Raw genomic sequence first — 24,927 nt, 5'->3', positions numbered from 1 at the left:
TCAGTAACTTCTACCTCATTTACCTTGATTAGGAGCATTTTCCCCTGATGCAACAAAACTGCACTTTTATGACTGGGAAATGGAGTGGGACCTGGCTTGGTCTGCTCTTGCCTTTCATGGGTTTCCTTACCTGCTGCCTTGCTGCCAGGAAAGGCACTTATTCCAAGAATAAATTGAGGAGCTTGGCTTTTTTTGCTAATGGACATGTCACCAAACCCTCTTTGTGCAGTGCCTTGCTCCATCTCCTGCTGAGATGTGAACTTTTGGTTTTTGATTGACATTCATTGTCTCTCCTACCTCATTTTACAGAAAACTGCAGTGTTGTGGTTGTAAGGAGCTTAGGGAAAGAAGCTGTCAGGATTATCCAGAGATCACTAATTGTCATCATAACCCATCCTACTCATCCTCTCCTCCTCAGAGCACGGACTCACTCTGCAGTCAGTCGTCACCTTTGTCACGACAGGGCCACCTGGCCAGACCTCCAGCATGCCTAAGCCCATGACCCTCACTGCATTTGTTCTTCCACCCACTGGTCTCCATCGTGTCGTAAGTGTGACTCAGCTTTCCCTGCTCCTCTGCCAGCTCTGTCATTGCCCTTCCCCTGTGTCTGTGAGCCGTTCTGGGCCGTCTGTCCTGCTTGCCCTGCATGTCACTCACGTGTGCCCCTCGTGTCGTGTCGGGTCCCTAGCTCCTGCCCTTCTCCAGGTGAGTGGCCATGCCTCATCTCCATCTGCCCCATGGCACAAGCTCTGTGTGCAGAAGTTAAAACATGCTCTTCTCCTCAAACTGTTGGCTTTTGGCCCAAGTTGTTGCCCACCTTTTTTTTTGCTGGTTTATTTTTCCAGATCAGGAGCTCCTCCTCCCCTTATCCTCCAGGCCACTTTTTGGTGTCCAAGGCCTGTTATATGGCAGGACCAGATTTTACCTGCAGGTGTTGGACTGCAGCCCTGAGGAGACTTCGTGCAGGTGCTGCCCCCTGCCCAGCAGAATGGTGTCTTATCCACATTCACATTCACCTCTGCTCCATGGGAGAAAAAAAATCCAATAACATTAGGATTTGTAAACATGCTTAAAATAAAAAAGTAGTATCATCAGGCAGAGCTTTACGTTGCCTGTTGGTAGAGTAAATATTTCTGGTCATCTCAGGCTGTAGCAAAACTCCAGAAAGTTGGATGAGTCGAAGGATTGGTCAGACTTGTGCTTCCCAAGGAAGTGTGAAAGTTGGAGGATTAACTGTGCTCCCCCTTCTTGTCCCTAAGGTGATAGTCTGGGGAAACTATGGACGCATGGAGCGCAAGCACTTCATGGGAGTGGCCAGGGTTCTCCTGGAAGAACTGGATTTGTCAACTTTAGCAATCGGCTGGTACAAGCTCTTCCCAACCTCCTCGATGGTAGATCCCACCACAGGCCCGCTCCTGCGCCAGTCCTCCCAGCTTTCCCTGGAGAGCACAGTGGGACCCTGCTGTGACAGGTCTTAGTGAGTAAGGAAGGGGGAACTGCTTTTGTTTTTTAAACATGCTGTCAAGGTTTTGTTTGCTGGAACTCTGACCTCAAGCGCAATGCATGTTCAATCAGTTCTTGTGGAGCTGGAAGAGGAGGATAACCCAGTGACCTTAGACAGAAGACGAGGGGGAGGGCACTGTGCCCTCTCCATCCGAGGAGGAGGTGCCATGGGGCATGAGTCCTAGTTGTCAAATTAGACATACACCTCTTGTTTCACTTCTCTCGCTGTCATTCTTGGACCCTTGTTTCAGATCAATATTAACCCTGGAAAAGTTGCAGCATTCGAAAGAATTTGGGGGGAGTAAGGAATTGATTTCTCTTAGCTGTGCGTGTTAGAAATTTCTAATATGAATTCTTTCACAAGAAAGTACCTGAAAAATTTTGAGGTCATCATCTGGCCTAAAAAAGAGCAGGAACGGAAAGTTTAAGAGGAAGCGTTAGGTCTTTTTATAATGTCTTTCTTTCTGAGAGGAAGAAGAAGAAAAAAACCTGCAACTCTTTCTTTAGAATCAGTTCCCTGTCACTGAGTCATGTTAGCTGTAACACTGTCGTTGCTGTGTTTTCAAACTGTGCCAAATTACCAGCAAGTGTCTTTACTGCATTACGTGTCTAACACTGCTGATGAAGCATACTTGGTGGGAGAACAAGTAGCACCCACTTAGAGCAGACAGTTTAAACAGAGTTCAAGTTTAGCAGGCTAATTAACCACAATTTTGCTCAGAAAAAAACCCCAAAACACTAGAAGTGGGAGCTGAACATCACACTTGCAGCTTGAGGTGTTTTGTATTGTCAGATAAGACATTCTGCAGTTTGCTGACTCCCTTACTTGTTGCTGTGCATCTTTCAGTCATGATGTCTTCTATCTCCTGCCTTTTTCCTTCATCTCCTTGGTACTGGTACATATCTGCTGGAGATGCTGCCCTTCCTTCCCAGACCTGAAACAGGACTGTTTGTTTTATTCTGCCATGGGAGAGGAAATGGGGGGTGCTGGGGGTGCACAAGAACAGAATCTCAGTTTGCCATCTGAGAAAAAGGTGCTGGAGAGCCCACAACCTTCCCTGTGGAGAGAGGGGAGCTTTAGGCAGTCCTGGCACTACACAGGCGTCGACAATTGTCCTGCAGGAGGAGACGTGATCCCCAAAGTACAGAGAGGAATGAGGAGAGTGAGGAATGTGACGGCACAGTGGTCACAGCACGTGTGTTCTGTTCATGAAATGAGTAAAGCACATTTGCTGAGCTGTGGCAGCTGCTGCCAGCAGAGCCATGTGCTGGAGGAAGTGCTCTGGATCCTTCAGACGCTTAAATTATCCAGAATCACAGAGAATCTCCAAAGATTTTCTGTTGATAGCTCTGTTTTGGCTAGGTTTTGTCTTAGTTCCTGAATGAGGATTTGATGACTGCTGTCCCAGAATAAACTTTTAGAGATGTTTTGCTTTGTGGTTTAAAAGTGAAGGTCCCGTGTCCCATGTAGGAATGAGCAGATTCTTGGCCTGTCATAGAGCATTTATTTCTGCATGTGGACCTCAGCTTTTTTAGAGTAAAAGCATGAGTGTTGAGTGGATGGTAAAAGCAGTTGCTTTTGGTCCTAGCTTGTCTATGGCATTTTAAATTATTTTGAGATAAATTACAGGATAGATGCAAAAATTATATAGGCCTTACAATAATCTGTAAAAAAATATAGAATATAAAGGAGAGGGAAGGAGGACAAGGGACATAGAATGACTAATTTTTTGAGTCTTCAGTGGCAAAAGCCTCAACATTTCAGATAAATCTCTTAATTTCCTTGATCAGATATGTCTCTGGCCTCTCACTAATTATTTTTTCTAATGTATTAGACAATTTCTATATATTAGCTGAAGAAAGTTTGTTGCATGCTGGTCAAACTATGTTGTGGCACTCTCTCTTTTATTTTTATTTTTAAAAAAGAAGCACATTTACTGTAATTCAAGTCAGCATCTTTTCCTCTTGGTATGTAGTGAGTACTAGGCAATATTGTACAATATGTGTATGAACTAGAATAGATTAGGTAGATTTAGTGGTTTGTAGCACTGGATCTTTTAATAACTATGACTTTAAAAGGACTGTGGGGAGCTCCAGGTACACACCAGACCTGGCAACAGGACTTCTGTCTTAAGTTATGCCAAAAGCTTTGTATTGGTACTGAGTTTGGACATTATATACCAGTAAGAGCTAAGTTAATCCTGAGTTTCCTGTGCCCAGTAAGACGAATGCAGCATTTTTGCAGTTTCTAATGGGGAGTAGGAGACTATAAATGCCAAAAATATTTCCCCAGAAAACTTTGTTTAACGACTGTCTGTCGAAAAGCTCAGTTCTGTGTGCCTGGCAGATGCAGCTTGTCTCTGTTTTCTGCCCCTCTGAAAGCTCTGCAGGCTCAGTGATGATCAATTTAGTTACCACAGGACTCCTTACACCGAGGACTATCTTCCGTCTGGTTTTAATCACGCTGAAGGGTCACTGTCAGGGTGAAATAAAGAAGTTATGGTTCTAGTTGTGTTATTTTTGTTAACATCTCCAATTCTGCCATTTGGAGGCAGTTTCACAGTCTGCTCCATGCGATTTTCTTCTGCATTTTTGACGTGGTTGATTGTGGTCCAGTGCTTTTGTTTGACTCTCTCCAAGTCCTGTTTCTCCCCAGTAAGTGAACCCTGCAATCCCTGGCTGCCAAGCACAGCACAGTCACATGGACTGGCAAGTGCTTCCTTCACAAAGCAGACTCACAGGAGCACTTCTGCAAGAGCCCACAGGACACACAGTGAGGCTGGGGGAGTTCCATGGTACCCTGCAGTTAAATTCTTGCTTCACCCATACACAATTCCTGCACTGGCCATGGGGCATTGGAGTTAAAAAAGAACTCTGCAAGTTGCCCATTGATTGAAGACTCCCAGTGTAGTATCCAAGACAAGTCTCAGGCTTGGAATAGCCTATGTTTATAAAGCCTAACCCAATTTTACCCAAAAAAATTTGGCTGCCCAGTTTCTGTCTAAGGTGATGTGGTGTGAGAGTTGGGATAACCAGTGTGGTCGTGCATAAAGCAGTGTTTTGCCATAGTGATGAGCAGCTGAAAACTGAATTTTTGTCCCCTTTGCAATCCCTGGCTGAGTCCTTTCCTGTGCCTGAGTTTTGCTGTTGGTTACAGCCAGGGAGGGAGAGAGGGAGAGCAGGAGACTTAAATAAAAGAACAAAAAGGTGTCACAGTAGTTTTGGTTGGTGAGTGATTATGAGGGATGAGACTGAGGAGGGATAAATACCTGCCCAACTCAGGGGTGATTCTCTGTTCCTTGTGCATGAACTGCTACATTGTAAAGGTAATGGGAGCATTGCTGGTCAAAAAACCCATGGAGAGCCAATCCCTGAATGTTACCTGCATTATGGAAAACAAAGAAATCTTGATGCTGAGAGCAGAATGATCTCTCCCCAGTGGGAATCCCCTGCACACAGGGAGAGCAGCCTTGCATGTGGCTTTGTCCTCTTTGTGCTCTGAGCAAAAAGCAGCCATGACCATGGTCCTGGTTTGTTCAGGAAAAGAAAATGTGATATTTTCCCAGTCTCCTGGTGTTTCTTTCCCTTTGCCCCAACACAGCTGGGATGGCCAAGGTCCTCACTCTGCAATTCCATCCATGGATCCTCATCCTGCAGCTGGGGCTGCTGGAGCATCCCTTTGCACTGCAGGCACTGTGGGCAGGGTCAGGGCCAGCATTTCTTGGCCATGGATTGTTTCAAAGGACACTGCAGAATTATCTGCTTTGAGTGAAAATATATATTTATTGTTCCTAGCTACCAGATCCTTTATCATTGTACTGTTCTAAATTTGCAGGTCTTCTGGAGTATGAATATCACAAGTTCCTGTAAAGGAGCTGTTTTTAAGATGTTGAGGCAGTTAACAGAATCTCAACCTAGGCATGTTTAGTAATGTTTAGACAGCAAGACAACTTTTTTATGAGACTCATTTTAAGTTAGTTTATTACATGCTGTTGGTAATATTTTAAAACAGGAAAAATATTTTTCTTTAAAGACAAAATGATATGTATGTTTTTTAACAGGTAACATAATTTAGTGTTTTCAAAACTGTTTGATGTTCTTGGTATGAAGTTTACTCATTCTTTTGATTTCTATGTTCCTTGTTATATTTTATCAACTTTTTTCCAAAAGAAAAGAGGCATATGTAAATAAACACCAGAAAAGAGTCCTATAAGAAATTCTGTTCAAACTGGCCATAAAATTATTAGTAAATATTTGTTATTGTTCATTAACTCTCAGCTACTTTGTTGAAAGAATAGATGTTGTATTTTCAAGATGAGAACTACTTAGCTAGTTTTGTCATAATCCTGTACTCTGTATAAAAATCTTTTTATAAACAAAGTCTAATAGGCTACCAAGCAATAATATATTCCATTGGGTGTGCACAGATTGTGACTTGCAGGCTGTAGTACATATTGTTGATACAGTTTATAATTGTCTTCAATCTGAACAACATCACTTTTGAAAAAGATCCATATTAACTTTGATTGTAAAAAAACAAAGACCAGGCTGTTGCCCTGTGAGATATATTCATTCTATAGATTCTCTGTGAGTGTCTGTGCCCATCAACATGAGATCTCTCTTAGGTGAAGAAAGAAACAGCTGTAGGTGACTTCATACTACAGAGGTAAAAAATAGTTTCAGTATAAACTTCATGACTGTTTCAATCTCCTGTTTTTCTTAGGCTATCTAGTATTTGTAACTTGACGAGAATGGATCCCACTGCCATTGTAGCCCTGATAAAGCAAAAAAGCCTTTGCACTCTGGGGCCACTTGAGTTCTGCCTGACAGCTGCCTAATTTTCCTCAAGATACCTGGGGCAGGCTAAAGGGAGGGTTTTTTTCAGAGCAGCAGGTTGGGCTGCTCTTCTTTGAAGGCTCTGTGGGTTATTTTGTCCATTTCATAGGTGGTATTTGTCCATTTTGTTAGAAAATTCCACCCAAGGCAGAGAGGTTGCACCTTTGCAGGGGATCAGGGGGGACCAAGGTGTAAAACAGGCACAGGCTGCTCTGTGCCTTGCTTCAGAAATTTGCTAGTGCTGGGCTCTCTGATTTTTTTAAAGTATACTGAATTTTAAGTCAGTTCCATCATTGATGCAGTGATAGAATAAAAGAGCTTCAAAACAGCATCCCAGTCCATTGCCTGTGGATTCCTCCCAGCATTTCCCAGGGACAAGTGTCCATGTTGTTCTCAAGATTGCCAGGCTGCTGGCTGTGCAGGCAGCAGGTCCCAGTGGTGCTGGGAGCCCCAAGGAATGCTGGAAGAGTTCCTGTTTTTTGTGAAATGCTTTGAAAAGAGACAGAGAGAGATGTGTGTGAATGCAAAGTGCCATCAGTGGAGGAGTCCAGGGCCTATTGTCACCTGGAGGGAGCATCTAGAATGAAATTGCAGCTGCCAGATTTGAGGCAAGCATTTGGAAATGAGAATGATCAGTGAAAAGAGGATGATCAGTGAAAGGTTTTTTGTGTTTACCCCAGTGCACACCTGCCAGGGTGTGTGTCTGTGAACACGGTGATTCCACAGGGAGTTTGCAAGTGATTAGGTGTTCTCAGAATGTGGCTTCAGCTCTCACTGCCAGACTCCTCTGCTCAGAGGCCACGTCCCAGTCACCACCAGGCAGCCTCAGATCCATCCCCAGCTGCTCACCCAGGACAGCAGCATCACACTCACCCTGGGGAACCTCCACTCTTCCCACAGTACGGGCACCCTCTGCCCTCCCTTGCCCGTGGTAGCTGCTTTTATCCTGGTGGAGGAGAGGAACTGGGGAGTTTCTTTGTAGCATTTGGTTCTTTGCACTTTAGTGGCTGAAACAGAAGGACCTTGCACCAGCCCTTTCCAGAGCACCAGCAAACAGAGGCAGTGACCCCAGGACTTTCCCTTTGTGACTTTCCAGTGGCTAAAATGGCAACCAAAGCAGTCCAGCTTGGCAAGGTCCATGGACAGCCTTGGCATTTACTCTGGGTGTGTTACACGGGCTGAGCCCCCTGTGCAGGGGCAGGGAAGGGCTGTGTCTGGCAGAGAGGCTGTGTGGGCACACACTGAGCCCAGGCACCTGTGAGCTCCACTCACTGAGCCATGGTGGCAGCAGAACCAACCAAGAGAATGACTGAGGCACACCTTGCTGAAGCCATCCCACAAGCTCTGCAGGAGCTGGTTTGTGTGGTTGCTTGGGCACCAAATGTTAGGATATCTGCCCATGGGGACTCCAGGTCTCACTAAATGCCTGCCTGGAGCTTCAAATCCTTCAGCAGTTTTTTTCTTTGAGGTGTTGCTTCTGATCCAGTGCTTGCACGCTGGTCTCTTCTTTGGTGATTCCATCCTCTTGACCTGGAGCTGGTTTTAGCTTTGGAGCCAGGGAAAGTGAGGTTTGGAGGGTGAATCTTAAGGCATGTTCCCCTAGCCTCACCACACTGGGATTGTCTTCCTCCTGCTCCTTGCCTGGTGAAAGGGCATTCTGGGGATGCAGTGCCTCCCTGAGACCCCTCACGCAGCACTGCCATGGCCTGCCACCCACCAGGGATGCCCATGTCCTGCCAATGTATTCAAACTGCTCCCTTTCCCATCCTTGGAAGGAGCCAGGGCTCCTCTGCAGGGCTGGGCAGCCCAGGCAGGCAGGGTGTGCCATGCCTGACAGCCAGGAGAGGACAGGGAGCTGCCTCTGGGCTGGGAGAAGGGAGCTCCCAGTGAGCTTTCCTCTGCCTTCCCTTTGCTTTCCCCAGCACCCTCTGCTCCCTCCATGGGTCCCCACTGCCCTCTGGACTCGAGGCCTTATTCCAGCCCGAGGGGGCTGAGGCTGCCCACACATCCCTGCACTGACACATCCATCCCCCACGGTGTGGCAGAGCTGGCCTCTGCTCAGGGATGGATCAGCCATCCCCTGCCCATCCCTGTCCCTGCCCCACTGCCAGGGCCTGGCCGCTGCAGGGAAATCTGCTTTCACAGGTTCAACCTTTTTACTTCATTACTCCTCCACAAAACCCAGTGACTTTGCAGGCACACTGCAACACTCCTCTTCCTTTTCCCTAGGAGTGGGGGCAGCTGAGATCTGCTCTTTTTGGCCTCTACAACCCTCTCCAAAACTTTCTGGAGGTTTTTAACATCATTTGGTGGGGTGTAATCTCTGTGGAGCCAGAGGGAGCACAGGCAATGGAGCTGGCAGCCTGCTAGCCCAGGTGGCTTGGAGGTGCCTGGGCTGCCTTGGGTGGAAGGTGGGACACTGGCCACTCGTCTGTAGTCAGGAGAGGATTCTGCTATACTTTTTTCCTGTCTGTAGGTTTTATTCAGACAATATGTAATGAATAAGTGATTTACAATTCAGTGTTAAGCTAATGAAAACGTTGATAATGGTGATAATAAAACCTTTTTTTTTCCTATGGTGTGTTGGAGGTTTTCTTTGGAGTGTGTCTGCCCTCTCTGTTGTCACCACCGTTATCTTCAACCTGGGATTTCAGCTGGACCCTTCCTTCTCCTTGTGCCTGTAGGGAATGAGAGCAGCTCAGCCTGGTGTGTCCAGTGCTCTGTGGAAGAGCTGTCACCCTGGCTCCCTCAATCAGCCCCTGCTTCAAACCTGCATTTCCCTGAGCCACTTCTGGATGTAATTTGGCCACGGACATCTCCAGGCACAGAGCTAAGCTTGCTCCCATTTGTGCTCTGCTCACCACCCCAGTCTAAAGCTCCTGCTGTTTTCTTTTCATGACCCTTCATGGTCAGCCCTGGCCACTCCAGGGTGATTTTGAAACCCTGGAGGTGAAGACTCTACTGGCAGAAAAAAGCCACCCCTGGCCCAGGCTGTTGGGAGCATCCAGGGTGGGTGCAGGGGAGCCTGGGGACCCCAGGGAAGGACCCTCAGATGTTACTGGGTGTGCAGCTGTGCCTGGATGACCTGGAGCTGTGAGCCCTTGGGTGGGAAATGTCTGGGGGATGCTGCTAGAGGGGTCTGTGGAGGAGGTGGTGGTGCTGACAATAGGCACCGTTCTCTGGACAGCTACTGCAAGTCCTTGTCCTGTGGGAATGAGGAATCACAAAGCCATAGTTCACTAAGGATTTCTTAAAAGGTGTTTGTCATGCCTCCAAATCCCTCTGCTGGTCACCAGGGTGAGACCAAGGGGCCTGCCCCAGCTACAGTCCCTGGGGGAGCAGTGATGGAAGGGGAGGAGGAAGAGGAGGAGGAGGAGGAGGGTTTCTCCAGAGTGTCAAGGGGCAGCCCAGCATCTCCCACCCTCAGACCACCCCCAGCTTCCCAAGCAGGATGGGGCTCAGGCTGTCACTGAGCAGCCAAGCAGTGCTGCCTGGAAGCTCAGGCCACATGGGAGCAGCAGCTACAGGCAGCTGCTGTCACCTCACCACCAGCACTGCCCTCCAGGCTTTGGAGGTCATACCGCCAGCCCTGCTGCCTCTGCTTGGCTGCATCGTGGGCTTTGGGACACAACCACAGAGCCACTGAGCTTGGGCAGTGCCCTGCTGGATCCAGAGGGAGAGTGCAAGGCTGGCTCAGCCTCTGGGGTCAGGTTTTCTCCTGCTTCAGCTCCACCAGAGGTGGATCTCACCAAGGCAATACCACACAGGTGACTTGAGCAGGAATCAAGAACCTGCTTCTTTCCATAGCTGTGGGTGAGGGTGAGAGGTGGCCACTGGGAGGATGTACAAGGCTCAGCGTGGAAAGAGGGAGGGATTTCCATCTGCTCAGCTCTGATGGCAAAGGGCAGCACAGCAACAGCAAAACCTTGGGCTGAAATATGTGGGGAGGATGGGGGAGATGGGACGTGGCAACAAAAGGGCTGAGCTGGTGGGATCAATGTGAAGTGACACACTGAAGCCAATGAAAGCCTCATTTTTAAGCCTGTTTTCCACACTCACAGCCTGCTTTGTTCCCCCCTCCTCCCCCTTTCCCTTTAATCCAAGGCTCCCCCAGCTGGGGCAGGTCTGGGCTCACTGCTGCAAATGAGGCAGTGGTTGGACCTTGCAGCCCCTGGAATGGCACCCACCCAAAGGGCCTGGGGAATACCCAGGTGAAAGTGTCACAGACCAGCCCCTGGTGGCAGCCCAGCAGCACCTGCATCCTGCTCTCTGCCTGAGTGCCCACAGGGATTTGGGGTTTGGGGCTTGGACACATCCCTTTGCTCGTCCTTGTGACAAATAATCAAGCACCACATGATGGATTCACCTTTTATTAAGCTGCCACCCAGAACAAAAGGAGAAGAGAGCAAAGCCTGCCCTGAGACCTTTGCAATGCTGGCAACTCTGCATGCTTTCCCCACCAGGAAAAGGGGCTATTTCTCCACAAAAACCCCCTCAGAGGGTATTTTAAATAGAACTGAGAGTTTAAATGTCTATTATTGGAGGAAAAAAAAAAAATCAATAGAGCTCCTACCACTGTCAGAGCCCTGCTTTCATGCAGATGAGACAGGATGGACAAAGGCCACGCTGGGGTCACCAGCTGGAAAGAGCTGCCCAGGTGTGGCTGTGCAGGTACCACATCCCACATGGGGATGAACGAGGAGATGGGACACCCCCACCTCAGATAACCCCAGCAGCAGCAAGCACAAACCCACGGGCTCACAGGGACTGGGAGGAGGTGAGGAGCCAGCACAGCTGCTGGGCTGCCAGCTGGAGGAAAGGTGGGGAAGGAATGAAGGGATGAGTTTAGCTAAGAAAAAAAAAAATCTGCTTAGGACCAAGCTGTTAGCAGGTGACTGTAGTTCAGGAGGCTCTCCTTGGGGCTGCCCTCAGTACAGTCTGGGCTCAGCATGGAGGGGAGCTGGGGCTGGGCTGGGCTGGACTGGAGGAGTTCCGCTTCCCCTGGGAATGGGGCACACTGTCCCTCCAGCCATTTCAGCCAGGAGGATCTAGCCATGGTGGGGAGGTGTAAGAGACAAGGTGTGCTGGTGGGCAAGTGGGTGAGTGCATGGGCCTCCAGCTTCCAAAAGCACTGAGCCAGCCACAAACCTGAGCTCAGACCCAAAGGGCTGCTCACAGGAGGTGAAGTTCCTCCATGAAGCTGTCCCCATGTGCTGAGCTTCAGGACTGCAGCCCATTCCCTCCTGCCCACCCACCAGCTGCAATCCTACTCTGTGCCACTGACTTACCTGCACCAGGAGCCAGGGGACAATTTGGTACTCCCCAGCCTCACAAGGCTTGGTCACACGCACTTTGCTTTTGACACTGTCAGCAAATGCAACCCAGCCCATGGAGCAAGAGTCATGTGGCAGCAGGCACAGCCAAGGCTCAGCAGGGTGGGAGGGCAGCAATGCAGCCTTTGGGGAGCAGGGAGGTGGGACAGCAAAGCCGCAGCTCACTGGGGTGGGAGGGGGGGGAATTCACATTGGGGTGTGAGGGGGGGGCTCTTGCCAGTCCCAAATGTTTTCCTCCCTACTTGGGAGGAAAAAAACAAAGAAAAACTAACAATGTCACTCAGTGCCTGCAAAAAAGGAATCATTATTTCCCAACAGGATTTAGAGGCTCCTGCTGGGGGGAGGGAGAGGAACAGAAGAAATGAGTAAGAAGAACCTGACATCTCTGTTCTTAATTTATCAGCATGGTAAGACTGGAGCACTGAGTGTGGCTCAGCACACGCTCCTAGATGGATCTCCTCCGCAGCCGGGGGTGCTGCCGGCAGCGGGGGCTGCTGGAGGACAAAGTGCTCCCCGGGGAAGAGCCGGTCTGTCCCCGCGTGCTCAGGGACACCTCGTCGATTTTGTAGGAAATGGAGTTGTAGTACACGGGGTTGGTGTGGCAGCTCAGGGTCTCGGGGTGGGAGGGCGCCGGGCTGCCGCACACCTGGGGCCTGTAGCACAGGCAGGTGCAGAAGGACGGCACCTCGGCCGCAGACACGGCCGACTGCCGCCGCTGCCTCTCGGCCTCCTCCTGCACCAGCGGTATCAGGTTCATCTGGCTCGTCCTGTCCTCTGCGGGGAGAAAAATGGCGTTGCTGCTGCGGCTGTCCTCTTTGGGCTTGAGGTGGATGTTGTTGCGGGCTCTCCTGAGCGAGGCTCGCTCCTCGGCGTCGCGCCGCTCGTCCTCCGAGTTCATGGTGAGGAAGCGCAGCACCACCAGGTTGAGGAAGGCGCCGATGACCGTCAGGCCCACCAGGATGTACATGAAGCTGAAAGCCACGTACGGGGGCTTCTTCTGCAAAGCCTCGTTCTTCTGCAGAGCCACAAAGTCTCCAAAGCCAATAGTGGTCAAGGTGATGAAGCAGTAGTAGTAGGCGTGGAAGAAAGTCCAGCCCTCGAAATAAGAGAAGGCTGCGGCGCCGATGCACAGGGTGCCCATGCAGGACAGAAAGCCCACCAGGACCATGTTCTCCATGGACACATGGGTTGTCCTCATACCCAAACACTTCTTGATCTTCTTGAGCAGCAGCCTCACGACGGTGTTCATGCGCTCCCCCAGGCTCTGGAACATGACCAGCGTCAGGGGGATGCCCAGGATGGCGTAGAACATGCAGAAGACTTTGCCAGCATCTGTGCCTGGAGCAGCGTGTCCATAACCTGTCAAGGACACAGGGAAGAGGAAAGGTGGCATCAGACCCTCACTGGGGTTTCCAGCAAGGCTGCCCTGTGAACAAGAGGAGCAGTAGAAAAATGGAACTGGGGGAAGAATGGAACTCAATAACAGATCTGTAGGCAATGCTAATGGGGCCGTGGATGCCCATCCTTTGGGATGATGGCACATTCGTGTAGGCAGAACCTCATTTGACCCCTAAAGAGAGAAGGTACCCTCCTGATAGCCCCCAGTGTCACAGAGGCCAAGAGAAGGCCTAGAGCTGGACTGGGGTCTGCAAGCCTCCTGCAGCTCATGAATAATTCAGAGACCAGGATGCTGTGCCAGGTGTGCAGGGTAACCTGAACCCCACAGCAAGGGGGAACAGAGGCTGTGCAAGATGCTGAGACCAACAGCGCCAGATTACCCTGTGGAGAGAAACACACCCAGCCAGGACCATCCACAGCTGCCCTTGCAGGGGCATTGCCACCTCCCCTGTCACCTCCTCCTCCTCCTCCCAAGCCATCCAGTGTCACAAACATTTGAGTCTCATCTCTATGAGCACTTGCTGTGTGCAACCCTGCCCCCCTGTGCTATAGGGACAGTCCCCACAGGAGCAGCTAAGTCTGGAAGGACTTCTGCAGACCCATTCCAGATTTACTCCAGTGTGACTAAAACTCAGACCTAAAGCACCACTGGCCTGTTGGGGAGGAGGGGCTGTGCTGGTTTAGATGCAGGGTAGGGAGCATTTATGCTACTACAGCCCTGTCAGCCCTTTTCCTGGGGACAAAGGTTCTCCTTGAACGCCTTCTGAGATTTAATTTCTCCACCTTGGCCCAAGTTTCAGAGCTGTGACTCAAGGACACACACAATTACACTGTGAGGCACACTGAGGTATTCACTGCATGTTCCAGGCTCCAGTGATTCCGTGCCCACCTCAATTACAGCAGCTTAGCAGAAATTGGTGGCCCCTGACCTCAGAATGAGTAACAAAATCAGAGCAAGGGAGTCACGTGGTGTGGGGAGTAACAGCATCCAAAGGCATCCAAAGGCATCTGAGCCTTTCTTTTGAGTTGCTTCTACAAGAAACTACCAGGGTGAAACTTCCCTTCTGAAAGTGCCTGCAGAACAGTGCCAGCTCCTTCCTGCACTACTGCCAGGCCTGCCACAAACAGCTATTTGTATTTTCACTTTCTGCAGGAATGTGTGTGACTTTTGCATGTGGAACATGGGGGAAAACACCCTCTTGTTACTGTCTTAAGTGGTGACTTGGCTTCACCTCAGTCCTTGCTGCCTGTGGGATTTCCAGGATACTTGGGGAAGGTGTTGCACCCACTGATGGAAGGACCAGAGGAGGATAACCATGTTATCCTGGGCTCCTGAGCACACCTCCTGCTCCAGGAAACTCCTGCATGGGACAGGGCTGAGGGGCTGAGGACAGCATTGTCCTTCACCATGCTGTGCTCACAAGTGCCAGCAGGCAGCAAGGGACCAGCTTCTAATTGCTCTCTCTGTTCACAAATTCACACAACAAAAAATGATGGATTTAATGCCTGCATACCACATTTCATGAAATAGAGAGCAGGCGGGAGACTGCAGTGGCAAAACCTCCCAGTCAGATCCAAGCTTAATAACTGAGTGCAATCACCAGGTCCCAGGCTACAAGATAATACAATGACAGCAATGAGGATGTAAAGATAATGATCCACAAGAGCAGTAAGTGGAAAAACAATTGTTATACCCTGAGAGACCATTGAAGGAGTGTTTGACTGATGGTTTTGAAATGACAAAGAGAATTAGAAAGAGTAAACACAGATACAACAACATTAAAACTGAGATTTGGAGCACAGCCCAATATAAAGAGATCTAACATGTCAGTGGTTGAGAAATACGGCACCTGGACTGAAATTATTTATCATAGGGGGTGTGTGATAAGCACAGCCATTGTTTGTCACAGCCAACAGGAAAATCATGTAAATGAAGCTATAACCTGTCAGGTGATGATGGGGAATTTTGCTGAAGCTGTTCATCTTCCCCTCCTGCTGGGGTCTGACCTGAGCCATGCCCTGAGCCCACCGTGGTTTGCTGACCATGTGTGTTCCCAGCTGCACAAACCCCACACCATACCCCATGGGAGCACAGGCAAGATACCTGTCCCTCTTCCACCTCTTGTCCTCTGGTAACACAGTGCAGCTCATCCCACCAACCCTTGTCCTGAGGGATGATGCTTCCAGCTACCAGAGGTATTTCAACCATCCCAAGCCCTTTGGGAAGGCTGAAGTCCTGTCCTGAAGAGCAGGAGGAGGCTGCTGGCTGTGCCAGGGCAGGATTTGGCCTCAGATTCCTGCCTCCAAAACACATCTGCTGAAATTCCAGCACAGGCAGTGACACGAGCACAGGATCCCTGTCTACCCCCACGGGATGCCAAGGGTGCATGAATTAATCAAAGTGGATTCATTAAACAATGCTCAACTCCCTTGTGACTAATCTCACCTCAATTAAGGCAACCCTCATTCAATTTAATTTCATCCTCTTGCAAAATTGAAGCGGACAAACCAAGGCACTGGGCTCTAGTATGGATAAGTGGGTCTACAGAGGAGTTTAATGTGATTCAATCACTCCCCTCCAGGCTGACACCCATGTCTCTGCAGGGTTCTGTGCAGGCAGAGCAGCAGGCACTGGCTCGTGGCTCTCTTGGCTCCGTGAAGCAGATCTCACACAGCCAAACACCCAGAGTTCTGAGCCAGCAAAGAAGCCAACGATTCTTGCCCAACTCTTCACGCAGCTCACTGGCTAGAGCCAGCACAGGGGACAGACACGGCCCCTGCCTCTGCCCTCCCACACCGCTGCCAACTTTGGCAGCTCCTGCTCCAAAGGTTCCTGCAGGAGCTCCCCAGGCTGCTGCCTCCCTGGGACAATGTCGTGTCTTCAGCCCCAGCCACAGCAGCACCCCCAGCACAGGGTGGCCCCAGCCTGCCCATGGGTCCCCTCGCCCACCACTGGGCACTGGGGTCCCACAGGGTCAGAGATGTCCCAGCCTTGCAAGGGTGACACCTGCCTCTGCCGAGCGGGCACCCCCCAGCCTGCCCTGGAGCTCCCGGGGTACTGAGGCGTGGGGCTGGAGAAGGATGGGGCACGGGGACATGGAGGGACATGGGATGCAGGGGCGTGGGGATGGAGGGACACGGGAGGCAGCGATGGAGGCACACGGGGTGCAGAGGTTCAGCGATGAAGGGATGCAGGGATGCCGGGCGCGCCGGCCGGGCTGCCCGCACTCACCGATGGTGGTGATGACCGTGATGGCGAAGTAGAAGGAGCCGGCGAACTTCCACTGGCGGCCGGCGCGGTGCGGCTCGGCCTGCAGCACCAGCCGCTCCAGCTCCCGGTAATCGTCGGCGGAGAAGCGGTACTTCCTCCGCAGCTCCCCGCGCTTCTGCTCCAGCAGCCGCTTGCGGCCGCTCTCCGCCTCCGACTCCAGCGCATCGAAGACCGCGGCGCCCACCAGCAGGTAGGAGAAGATGCAGAGGATGAGCGCGGCCGTGCGCAGGTTCTGCCGCTTCATGGCGAGGGGCGGCCGCCGCGCTCAGCCCGGGCTCCGCATGGCCCCACTGCCGCTGCCGCCCCCCGCCCGCCCCCCGCGCAGCCCCGCACCGCGCACCGCCCCCCGCGCACCGAGCGCGCACCGAGCCCGGGCACCGCGCACCGCCCGCGCAGCCCCGCACCGCCCCCCGCGCACCGAACGCGCACGGCTCGACCCGCACCGCGCACCGAACCCGGGCACCGCGCAGCGCCTCCTGCCTGCCCCGGGCACCGGCTCCGCCTGCCCCGGGCACCGACTTCCCCGGCCCCGGCACTGGCTCCTGCCTGCCCCGCGCATCGGCTCCTGCGGGCTCCAGTTCGCATGCACACCTAGGCTGGCTCTGGTGTGCCCCGAGCCCTCCCAGCCTGGCAGCCCCGGGCAGAGCCTGGTTGCAGGTGAGTCCTAGTGAGGCCACGGTTCATTCTCGTGCCAGTGACAGCAGTAACATCCCCGTCCCCGAAGCTGCCCCTAGATGCTCCCAGGCTGGAGGAGTTTCTTGTGCCTACACCCTCTCGGCTTGCCCTCCCGAAAGCAAGGGCGTTGGGGCTGTGTGGCTGTTGCCAAGTACCCTGTGGTGTCATCCCTGTGCTATCATTCCTGTGCTATCATCCCTGTGGTATCACCCCTGCATGGCCAGGCCTTGTTCCTGCTGCTCTGCCCAGCTCTGGGCTGCTTCACACCCATGGTGCTGAGAAACACTGACGTGTTACCTGTGTAATCCATTTGTGTTACCTGTGCAATCTATCTGTGTTATCTGTCTGTGCTATCTGTGTTATCTGTATTATCTATCTGTGCTATCTGTGTTATCTATCTGTGTTAACTGTGTTAGCTGTGTTATGCATGTTATCTATCTGTGTTATCTATGTTATCTGTGTTAGCTATCTGTGTTACCTGAGTTATCTATCTGTGTTATCTGTGTTATTTGTCTGTGTTATCTGTCTGCTTTATCTGTGTCATCCTTTTCCCAGCTGGTTACCAGAGCAGAGTCTGGCCTCCTGTGTCCAGTGCTGTATTAAGAGGGCAGAAAGGAAGAAAAACAGATTCAGTGTTTCTGCTGCTTTCTTTGGCACATTGGTGAGAGGCTGCAGGCACAGGGGATGTGGGGCCTGTCCACCCCGTGCTGTGTGGGGGGCAGTGAGCTCAGCCTCTCTGCACTGATGTGCTGTGGACAGCTCAGGTCAGCCCCAAGGAGCAGGGAAGTTAGCTGTGGTACGAGGCAGAGCCCACAAATTGAAGACCGTGTTTCTCATTCCTGGTTACCATAGATTTTATGTAACTCCTATACTTCACTTTTAAAAATAGAAAGATACTTCTGAGTTGTGTTGAGTTGCAGGCGATAGTATCTCTTTCAGGAAAATAAACTCTTCTTCTTTTGGCTGGGAATAAAACCCACAAGTGAAAAAAACAACAAGGCTTACATCCCTCTTCATCCATCTTGCTTCTCTCTCTGGAGAGGAGAAGATGCTTTGCTATTTAGTTGTACCAATCAAGGTTTGAACTGGACATAAGAAAAACTTTTAACCATGAAGACAGTGAAACACTGGAACAGACTGGTGGGGGAGATTGTGGCACCCTGTCACTTGAGGAGTTTAAAAATAAGATAAACAGATGTCTGGGTGTCTGCTGAAAATGCTCTGGGTGCAATGGGTGCTCTCCTGAAGGAGGGGGTGACTCCGTGCTCTCCTAGAGCCCCGTCCATCCCTGTCCTCAGCATTGCCATGGCCAGCAAAGGGACACAGTGGCCTTTCCTACCGTAATTGTGAACTCTTTTTCACCCTGGCCACTTGCCATTTCCCTCCTCCTTGCTGAGCCTCTGTGCCAGCACCATTAGTGAAAGTTGTTATTGGAGAAAAAATAGACTCCAGCATCCATCAGGAGCAGCAAAGCTGTCGGGTGCTGCTCAACATCTCAGAGCTTGCAGGCTCCTAAATCATGGGGCAGAGCCTCTGCTGGAGGAATGTGTCTGCTTTGTGTTCTCAGCCCTCCTAACAGGGCCTGGGATGCTGTCAAACCTCCAGCCCCAGGCATGTGTGGGCCTCCTGCTCATGAAGATGCACTTCACCTGGTACTGGTAATTTTTTCCACTGGTCAGCAATGACTTCCCACCTTGGAGACAGGAGCCAGAGCTGCTGACTGAGCTTCTGTTGCAGAGGAAGGAGATCTTATGATGACTGCATCTCTGGGTGCCTGTCACACATATTTTAGGACGGGTTCTGGGGCCTGCAGTGCCTTGCAGATGAAATTCTGGGGTCCCTGGGTGGTATTTGATGCTGTAGCCTGTTATTGAAAGGCAGCTGCTCTGTGCAGATGTTGGGCCAACATGCCATTGTAGGTTACAGCCAGGAAAACCCTGGGAGATGCTCTCCACCAGTGGGTGACAGGCACAAGGTGCTTGCCCAGTCTCTTTAGGAGCAGCATCAATCTCAGCTGATCATCAACTAAATCCTGCACAGTTTGTTTCCAGACCTGTGTTTGTGATGAGAGCCAGCAGTGCTTGGGCAGAGATGGTACAGCATGGCTTTCCCAAGGTGCTGCCTACACAGGGAGGGGTCTGTGGGTGGCATTTGCCCCTCTGTGGGGCTGGGGATACTGGGGACAGGAGGAGCATCTCTGCTGACACAGTATGAGCAGCTCTCAGTGCTCCCTTCTGCCAGCCCTGTCCTCTCTGTGGTTTGTGGTGGGCTGACCTTGACTAGATTCAAGGTCTTCTCCTGATCCCAGAAGAAATCTTTACCTTGCAGTGTCTTGGAACTTCCCTCAGCATGGCCTTTCCCTGCTGCCCTGGGAATTACAGAGATTGGGATGTCACTGATTTCTCCTTTTGGAGCTTGCTTTGACCTTTTGAAGGTCAGAGGTGTAGAATAAATGCTGCTCAACGGGAAAAAGAGTAGCAGGATCCATCTGCTAATGAGAATCCCCCAGTAACAAGCCAGGGCTGTATTTGGAGTGGGACTGGAGGCTTCAAAATTCAGGCTGGATACAGCCTGCTCTGCCTCTCACTGCTCACACACTGCTTTCTCCTGCCTGCAGTGATCACAGGGATGGGTGACACCAAACTGTGTCAGATGGCTGTTGAGGAGCCATCCTGTCCTGTTCTCCTGACACACAGGAAAGTTTCACACTTTCCTGTTGGGAAACCATAAGTTCATCCTTTGTGTTTCCCTGGACTTCACTCTGCTTGAGGAAGGTCAAGCTGGAGCCGTGGGCTCAGGGCAGGCAAGATAATGTACTTTATCATTGATTTTCAGTGAGAAGTTGCATTATGAGATTAAATGTCTCATTTTTATTGCATGGGGAGGCAAAGAAAAAGCAGGAGCTCTGAAAATAAAGCCTAAGTCCAAGTGCTGTGTTTGTGTGGGGAGGTGCTTGTGACAGGGAGGGAATGTGCCTTTTCCCCAATCCTTTGGAGGTGAACTTTGAGAAGCTGCTTCCTCTGAGGCTGGTAAACAAAGTCAAACCTCATCTGTGTTTAAACCAGTGCCTAATTAATGTGTCTAATTGGCCCACATCTACTAATTCCAGGCTGGCAGGGAGTTTATTAAAAAGCTTTTCTAGTTCTAATGGATTGAAATAAACAAAGCTGCTTAGCAGTCTCAGATGAAAAGCACTAAACAGGGAACCAGTTATGTGGGTCTGCTTGAGTCAATCCCAAACCCCACCAGGTGTCAGCCCCTTCCCTGGTTTCACCTGCAAGGTGCTCCAGCTCTCTGAGGGCTTGGGGAGCATCCTGATGTACTCTGCTTCTTTTGGTTATTTTTAAACACCAAATTGATGTTTTTGTTTGCTTTAGTAAAAGCATCAGCTATTCTAGCTTTAATGCCACTTACACTTCGATTATAGATAGCCCGGCAAAGCCACAGGGTATTTCTAAAGCAATAGATTAGTTAATTTCCAAAAAGTATTAGGTGTCAGGGTATGGATAACAACCAGCTGCAGGTGCCCAGGTGATGTCCTTAAGCCACAGCAGACTCCAGGCTCTGCTGGGCTGCCCCCAGCCAGGCAGCACCATGAGCTGGGCACAGGGAGAGATCCCTCCTGTCTGCATGCAGGGCCATGGCAATGCCTTCCTCTGCAGACACAGCACCCCTGACTGCTCCAGGCTGGATGGACAGTTTGCTTCTGTCCCATTGCTCCACAAATCATCCTGTAAAACATCCTCCTGCATGCTAGAGCTGCCTTGGAGCTGTCCTTTGGCCACGCTCAGAGTTACTGCAGGCTCAGGAAGCTCACAGCTTTCCCAGGGCTCTGAGAATTCCTGCTGCCTCTTTCCTGGGCTCTTTGGAGCTTGGATGGCTGCAGGCACTTTGCTCTGCATTGTGATGTGGAAGCTCAGCAAGGGAACCAATGAAACATTGGATGTAAACTGGTTGTAAATGCAGATTGCCTCCACGTGCTCTCCCATGGAGGCGACTTCCAGGTTTCCAACCCCAGAGCACCTGGACACAGTTCCACCTGTGACTGTCTTCAACCACTTTACCCAGTACCAGCCAGGCTAAAGCTCATCATGCCACCTCCTAATAGCCCAGAACTCATTAGAAAGCCTTTCCCAACTACCTTTCCTACCCAAAATGGGTTCTGTGAGGGGACACACAGCCCCATCCTCCCACCCTGCTCCCCCCAGCAGCCTGATCTGCCAGTGCTTGTACACAAAGCAGACCTGGGCTGGAAATGCTGACAGCACTCTTGAGAGTTGATGGTCACAAACTCTATTTTCAGCCTAATAGGCTTTTTATATGCTTGGAAAGCTGTCAGTTGAACATCAGCCAGGCACAAAGTACCTGCCATAAAGTGCCTGGACCGCAACCAAACGGGAAAGGTGCTGCTCTGCTTTAGCAACTTCTTGATCTTGGACGCTTTAGTTCAGTTCATTTATTTTGTTTGAGGATCTTGGCTTTAATTATAAAATAATAAGATAAAATCATAATGCCTCTACATAAAAATCTGTGGAAATATTTGCTGAGAGCCTGTTAAATCAAAGCTGTTGGCCAGTCAGGATTGGGTTTTGGGGCTGGGAGAGTCTGTGGTGCTGCTGCTGGTGCCAGAGTGGATCAGTCACTGCTAGGAGACCCTGGATCCCTGGGATGAAGGAGAGAGGCTTTGGGAGTGTGTCTGGAGAAGGGTCCTGCTTCTGGGTGAGGTGAGTCTGGAACTGAGCTGCCGTGGCCCCCAGCACAGCCTCAGTGTAGGAGCATGGCCTCAGGGAGAGCAGGGCTGGAGCCCAGACATGCCTCTGCTCCCAGCAGCATCACGGTGCTATAAATGACTGCCCTGCATCACAGCCTGGGGGCACTGCCAGCAAGGTCAGGCCTGGGGGGACAAAGGCTCTGGGAAGGAATTACAAATATGTGAGGGAGGGTTCCCCCGCTGACAGCTTTGCCCCTGTCCTAGGAGGCATGGTAGCACGGCTCTGCAGGGATTGGAAAGGTCCTGGACAGCTGCAGGGATCCTGTGGGACACCCCAGGGGGAGGGATGAGTGTAGGAGCTTGGGGGGTAGCACGGTGGGGACAGACAGAGATAAGAGATCTCTGTAGCCAGGTCTGGAACCTGGGGTTTATTGCAAAGGGCCTGGGGGCAGGGCCCTGCTGGGAGCTGCCAGACACAGCTCAGAGCAGGCCCGAGAGAAGAGAGGGGGAGAGAGGATGAGACGGTAAGAGAGTAAGAGGGTAAGAGCGTAAGGGGTTGTTTTCCCGTTGTTCAGTAACTCAGGTATCTCAAAGCTTGCTTTCATTTCAATCTCGCTTATAGTTTCTATATTCTCAAAATCTTTTGCCAGACAATCATATTTATAAGGTTTTCCTGTTTCATCTTCCACAAGAGATGGGCTCTGCCATGCTGGGTGCCCTCAGTGCAGGGGTCTCTGCCTGCATGCTGGGTGTGCTCAGCGGGCCCTCCCCACCCCATAGCACTGTCCTTCCCCACCGGGGCTGGTGGGGCAGGAGGCAGCCCCTGTGCCTGCCTGGATGTGCCTCAGGCAGGGTCAGAGGTGGTGATTTGAGGAGAGAAACAAAATTTTACAACTTTTGTGAAAGTTGTAAAGCCGGTATGTTTATTACAGTACTGGACGCATGTGGGAATTGTTCCCTTAAAATGACATGCGTACCTCTGGGAACTCTAGATCCCTTTTTATCTCCCTCTCAAATACATATGCATTCAATTTCACAATAGGTTCATACATATTTATTTCACTGATTTCGCGTGACACTTGCTTCTAATTCTTCTTTATCAGGTTGCTCTGCTTTGTCTGACCCCCCTTATCTCTTGTCTTTTGGCTGAAGCAGCCTGTCCAAGCACAGGCCCTTGGTGAGAACAGGCACTCAGACTAAACAGCAAGCTAGAGACTTAAAGATGTACATTTCACCTAAATCAAAATGGATTTCTACTCTGGAAAATTTCCATTCTGCCTCAGTGTGTGGGTAACCGGGGTGCTGAGCCCCGCTCCGGGCCGGCCGGGGCCGTGTGGGGCCATGTGGGGCCGTGCGGGGCAGGGGCCGGCCGGGGCCATGCGAGGCTGTGCGGGGCCGTTCGGAGCCGGGGCCGTGCGGGGCCATGTGGGGCCGTGTGGGGCCGTGTGGGGCCGTGTGGGGCCGGGGCCGTGAGGGGCCGCTGCCGGGGCGCTGCCGCAGTCCCGTCTGCGGCCCCCCGGGCTCCGCTTCCCGGGCAGACAGTTTACAGCAAATGGCTCCTTTCGATGCTAAAAATAACCCGCTGCCCCACGACTTCAACCGGAGAAAAGTGCATTTATTAGTAAAACTCAAGATGTCCTTTCCTGTTTTTCTCTGAAGAACCGGTGCTGAGAGGCTGATTGAGCTTCCCAGCCAGGCACCGGCTTATTTCAATGCAGGGTTTGATTCCTCCCAGATTCATTTTTCTTCCCCTGCTAGCGATGCTCCGTGGCTGGTCCCACACTCCAGTGGCCAGAACAGCTCTGGGTTTGGGGCCACAAGCGATTTCCCAGCCAAGGGAGCTGTAAATGCCCTGTGAAAGTGCTCCTGCTGCCCATGCCTGACAGCACAGCAGGTTCCCAGTGGGGAATGAACAGAACAAAATGAAATATCTTGTTTTCTCTTGCAGTGTAAGCACCGTTTTAGGGATGTATTTCTTCCTCCACCTTAAAACTGCAGATTTTACTAAGTCTTGTTTATATACAAAGAGTTTCCAGCTGTTTCTCTCCAGGCTTTTCTCTGGAAGGACTAATTGGGGAGATGAGACAGATCCTCTCTACATTGCAAATGCAAAAACATCACCGTGTTTGCTTGGCCCAGCTGCTTGTCCCCTGCTCCAGCCTTGGCCCTTCCTTTTCCAGCCATGCTCAGGGGCTGTGTGGTGTCCCTGGGACACAGCAAACCATGGCACAGGAGTCACAACTGTTCCAGGCACTGGGACACCAGATTTGCCATGAATGTGTCAGAGGGAATTAAATTAACAATAGGCTTTTTGGAGGCAGACAAACCACCTGAGGTAAATGGAGAAATAAACCAGAAGCTTTCTGTGATCTGAAACATTTAACTGACTTCTAGGTGCTTTGTGTGTCTCTTGAGGCAGGAGCTGAGGCAATGACAGGAGGTGATGCTCTGGGTATCCCTTGGGATCTCCACACAGGCTCAGGGATGGCCATTTGGGGGTCTCTGGCTTGAGAACCACGTGTGAGCAGCCCCCTTTATGGAGGCAAGGAGAACCTTCCCCAGGCTGGGATTGGCAGGAGAGGCTGCAAGTCCAGCACTCATCCCTGTGCTATGCCTTTGGGAGAGGATGTGTCCTGTTCTCCCAGCTGAATCTGCTGCTTTGTCCATGAGCCACTCTCTGCTTCTACAAGCCCCACTGGAAAGGAAAATAAAGTTTCAGCTCATGAAGACTCTCTCCCTCACTGTGGCCCTTGTGTTGCTGGTGTCTGCCCTGGGGCACCCTGCCAGAGCTTTTCCCACATCCCAGCTCAGTGCAGTGGGATAGTGGCTCCAGGGATGGATCTGTTGTTTCAGCTTTGCACACAGAAAGATTCTTTCCTCCAACAGCCCTGAGGAAGCTGCAGCATCTCATGCTGGGGTCTTGGATTGCCCCAGGCTCATGGAGGAGCTGCATCCCAAAGGAACTGCCCCCCATTTCCTCTGGGCTCTCAGCATGGCACTGTGTGGCCAGCACTACACCCTTTCAAAGAGAGGTTTGTGCCTCCCAACCAAGTAATACTTCATTCAGTGAGAATTCCTGGCTCTTGGCACTCCCACCAGTGAACTGCCCCTGAGCTCTCCTCCGTGCCAGCAGCCCCCCATTGCCATGGGACTGTCCCCCACTGCCTGCACTGGACACACAGAGGTTCTGCAAGGTGGGC

General features: G+C 51.2%; 2 protein-coding genes across 2 annotated transcripts in view; one reads left to right on the top strand and one right to left on the bottom strand.

The window, feature by feature from the left end:
- The window catches only part of RIMS4 (regulating synaptic membrane exocytosis 4), a 55,605-nt gene extending 46,690 nt beyond the window's left edge, over nucleotides 1-8,915 (top strand). The window contains exon 6 of the mRNA XM_059480648.1: nucleotides 1,260-8,915. Within this exon, the coding sequence (XP_059336631.1) occupies nucleotides 1,260-1,478 (219 nt within the window). The 3' untranslated portion in view covers nucleotides 1,479-8,915. The remainder of the gene's footprint in view (nucleotides 1-1,259) is intronic.
- A 1,854-nt stretch (nucleotides 8,916-10,769) lies between these two features.
- On the bottom strand, nucleotides 10,770-16,585 carry KCNK15 (potassium two pore domain channel subfamily K member 15). Its single transcript, XM_059480923.1, has 2 exons — nucleotides 16,303-16,585; nucleotides 10,770-13,031 (listed from the first exon to the last, which is right to left on the bottom strand). The coding sequence occupies exons 1-2, from the start codon at nucleotides 16,583-16,585 to the stop codon at nucleotides 12,118-12,120; spliced, it is 1,197 nt and encodes a 398-aa protein (XP_059336906.1). The 3' UTR covers nucleotides 10,770-12,117.
- Between the last annotated feature and the right edge of the window lie 8,342 nt (nucleotides 16,586-24,927).

This window comes from Ammospiza nelsoni, chromosome 12 (assembly GCF_027579445.1).
Source record: "Ammospiza nelsoni isolate bAmmNel1 chromosome 12, bAmmNel1.pri, whole genome shotgun sequence".
Taxonomy (NCBI): Eukaryota; Metazoa; Chordata; class Aves; order Passeriformes; family Passerellidae; genus Ammospiza; species Ammospiza nelsoni.
Note: the sequence above shows the minus strand (reverse complement) of the source record. Positions and strands in the feature narration are given on the sequence as shown.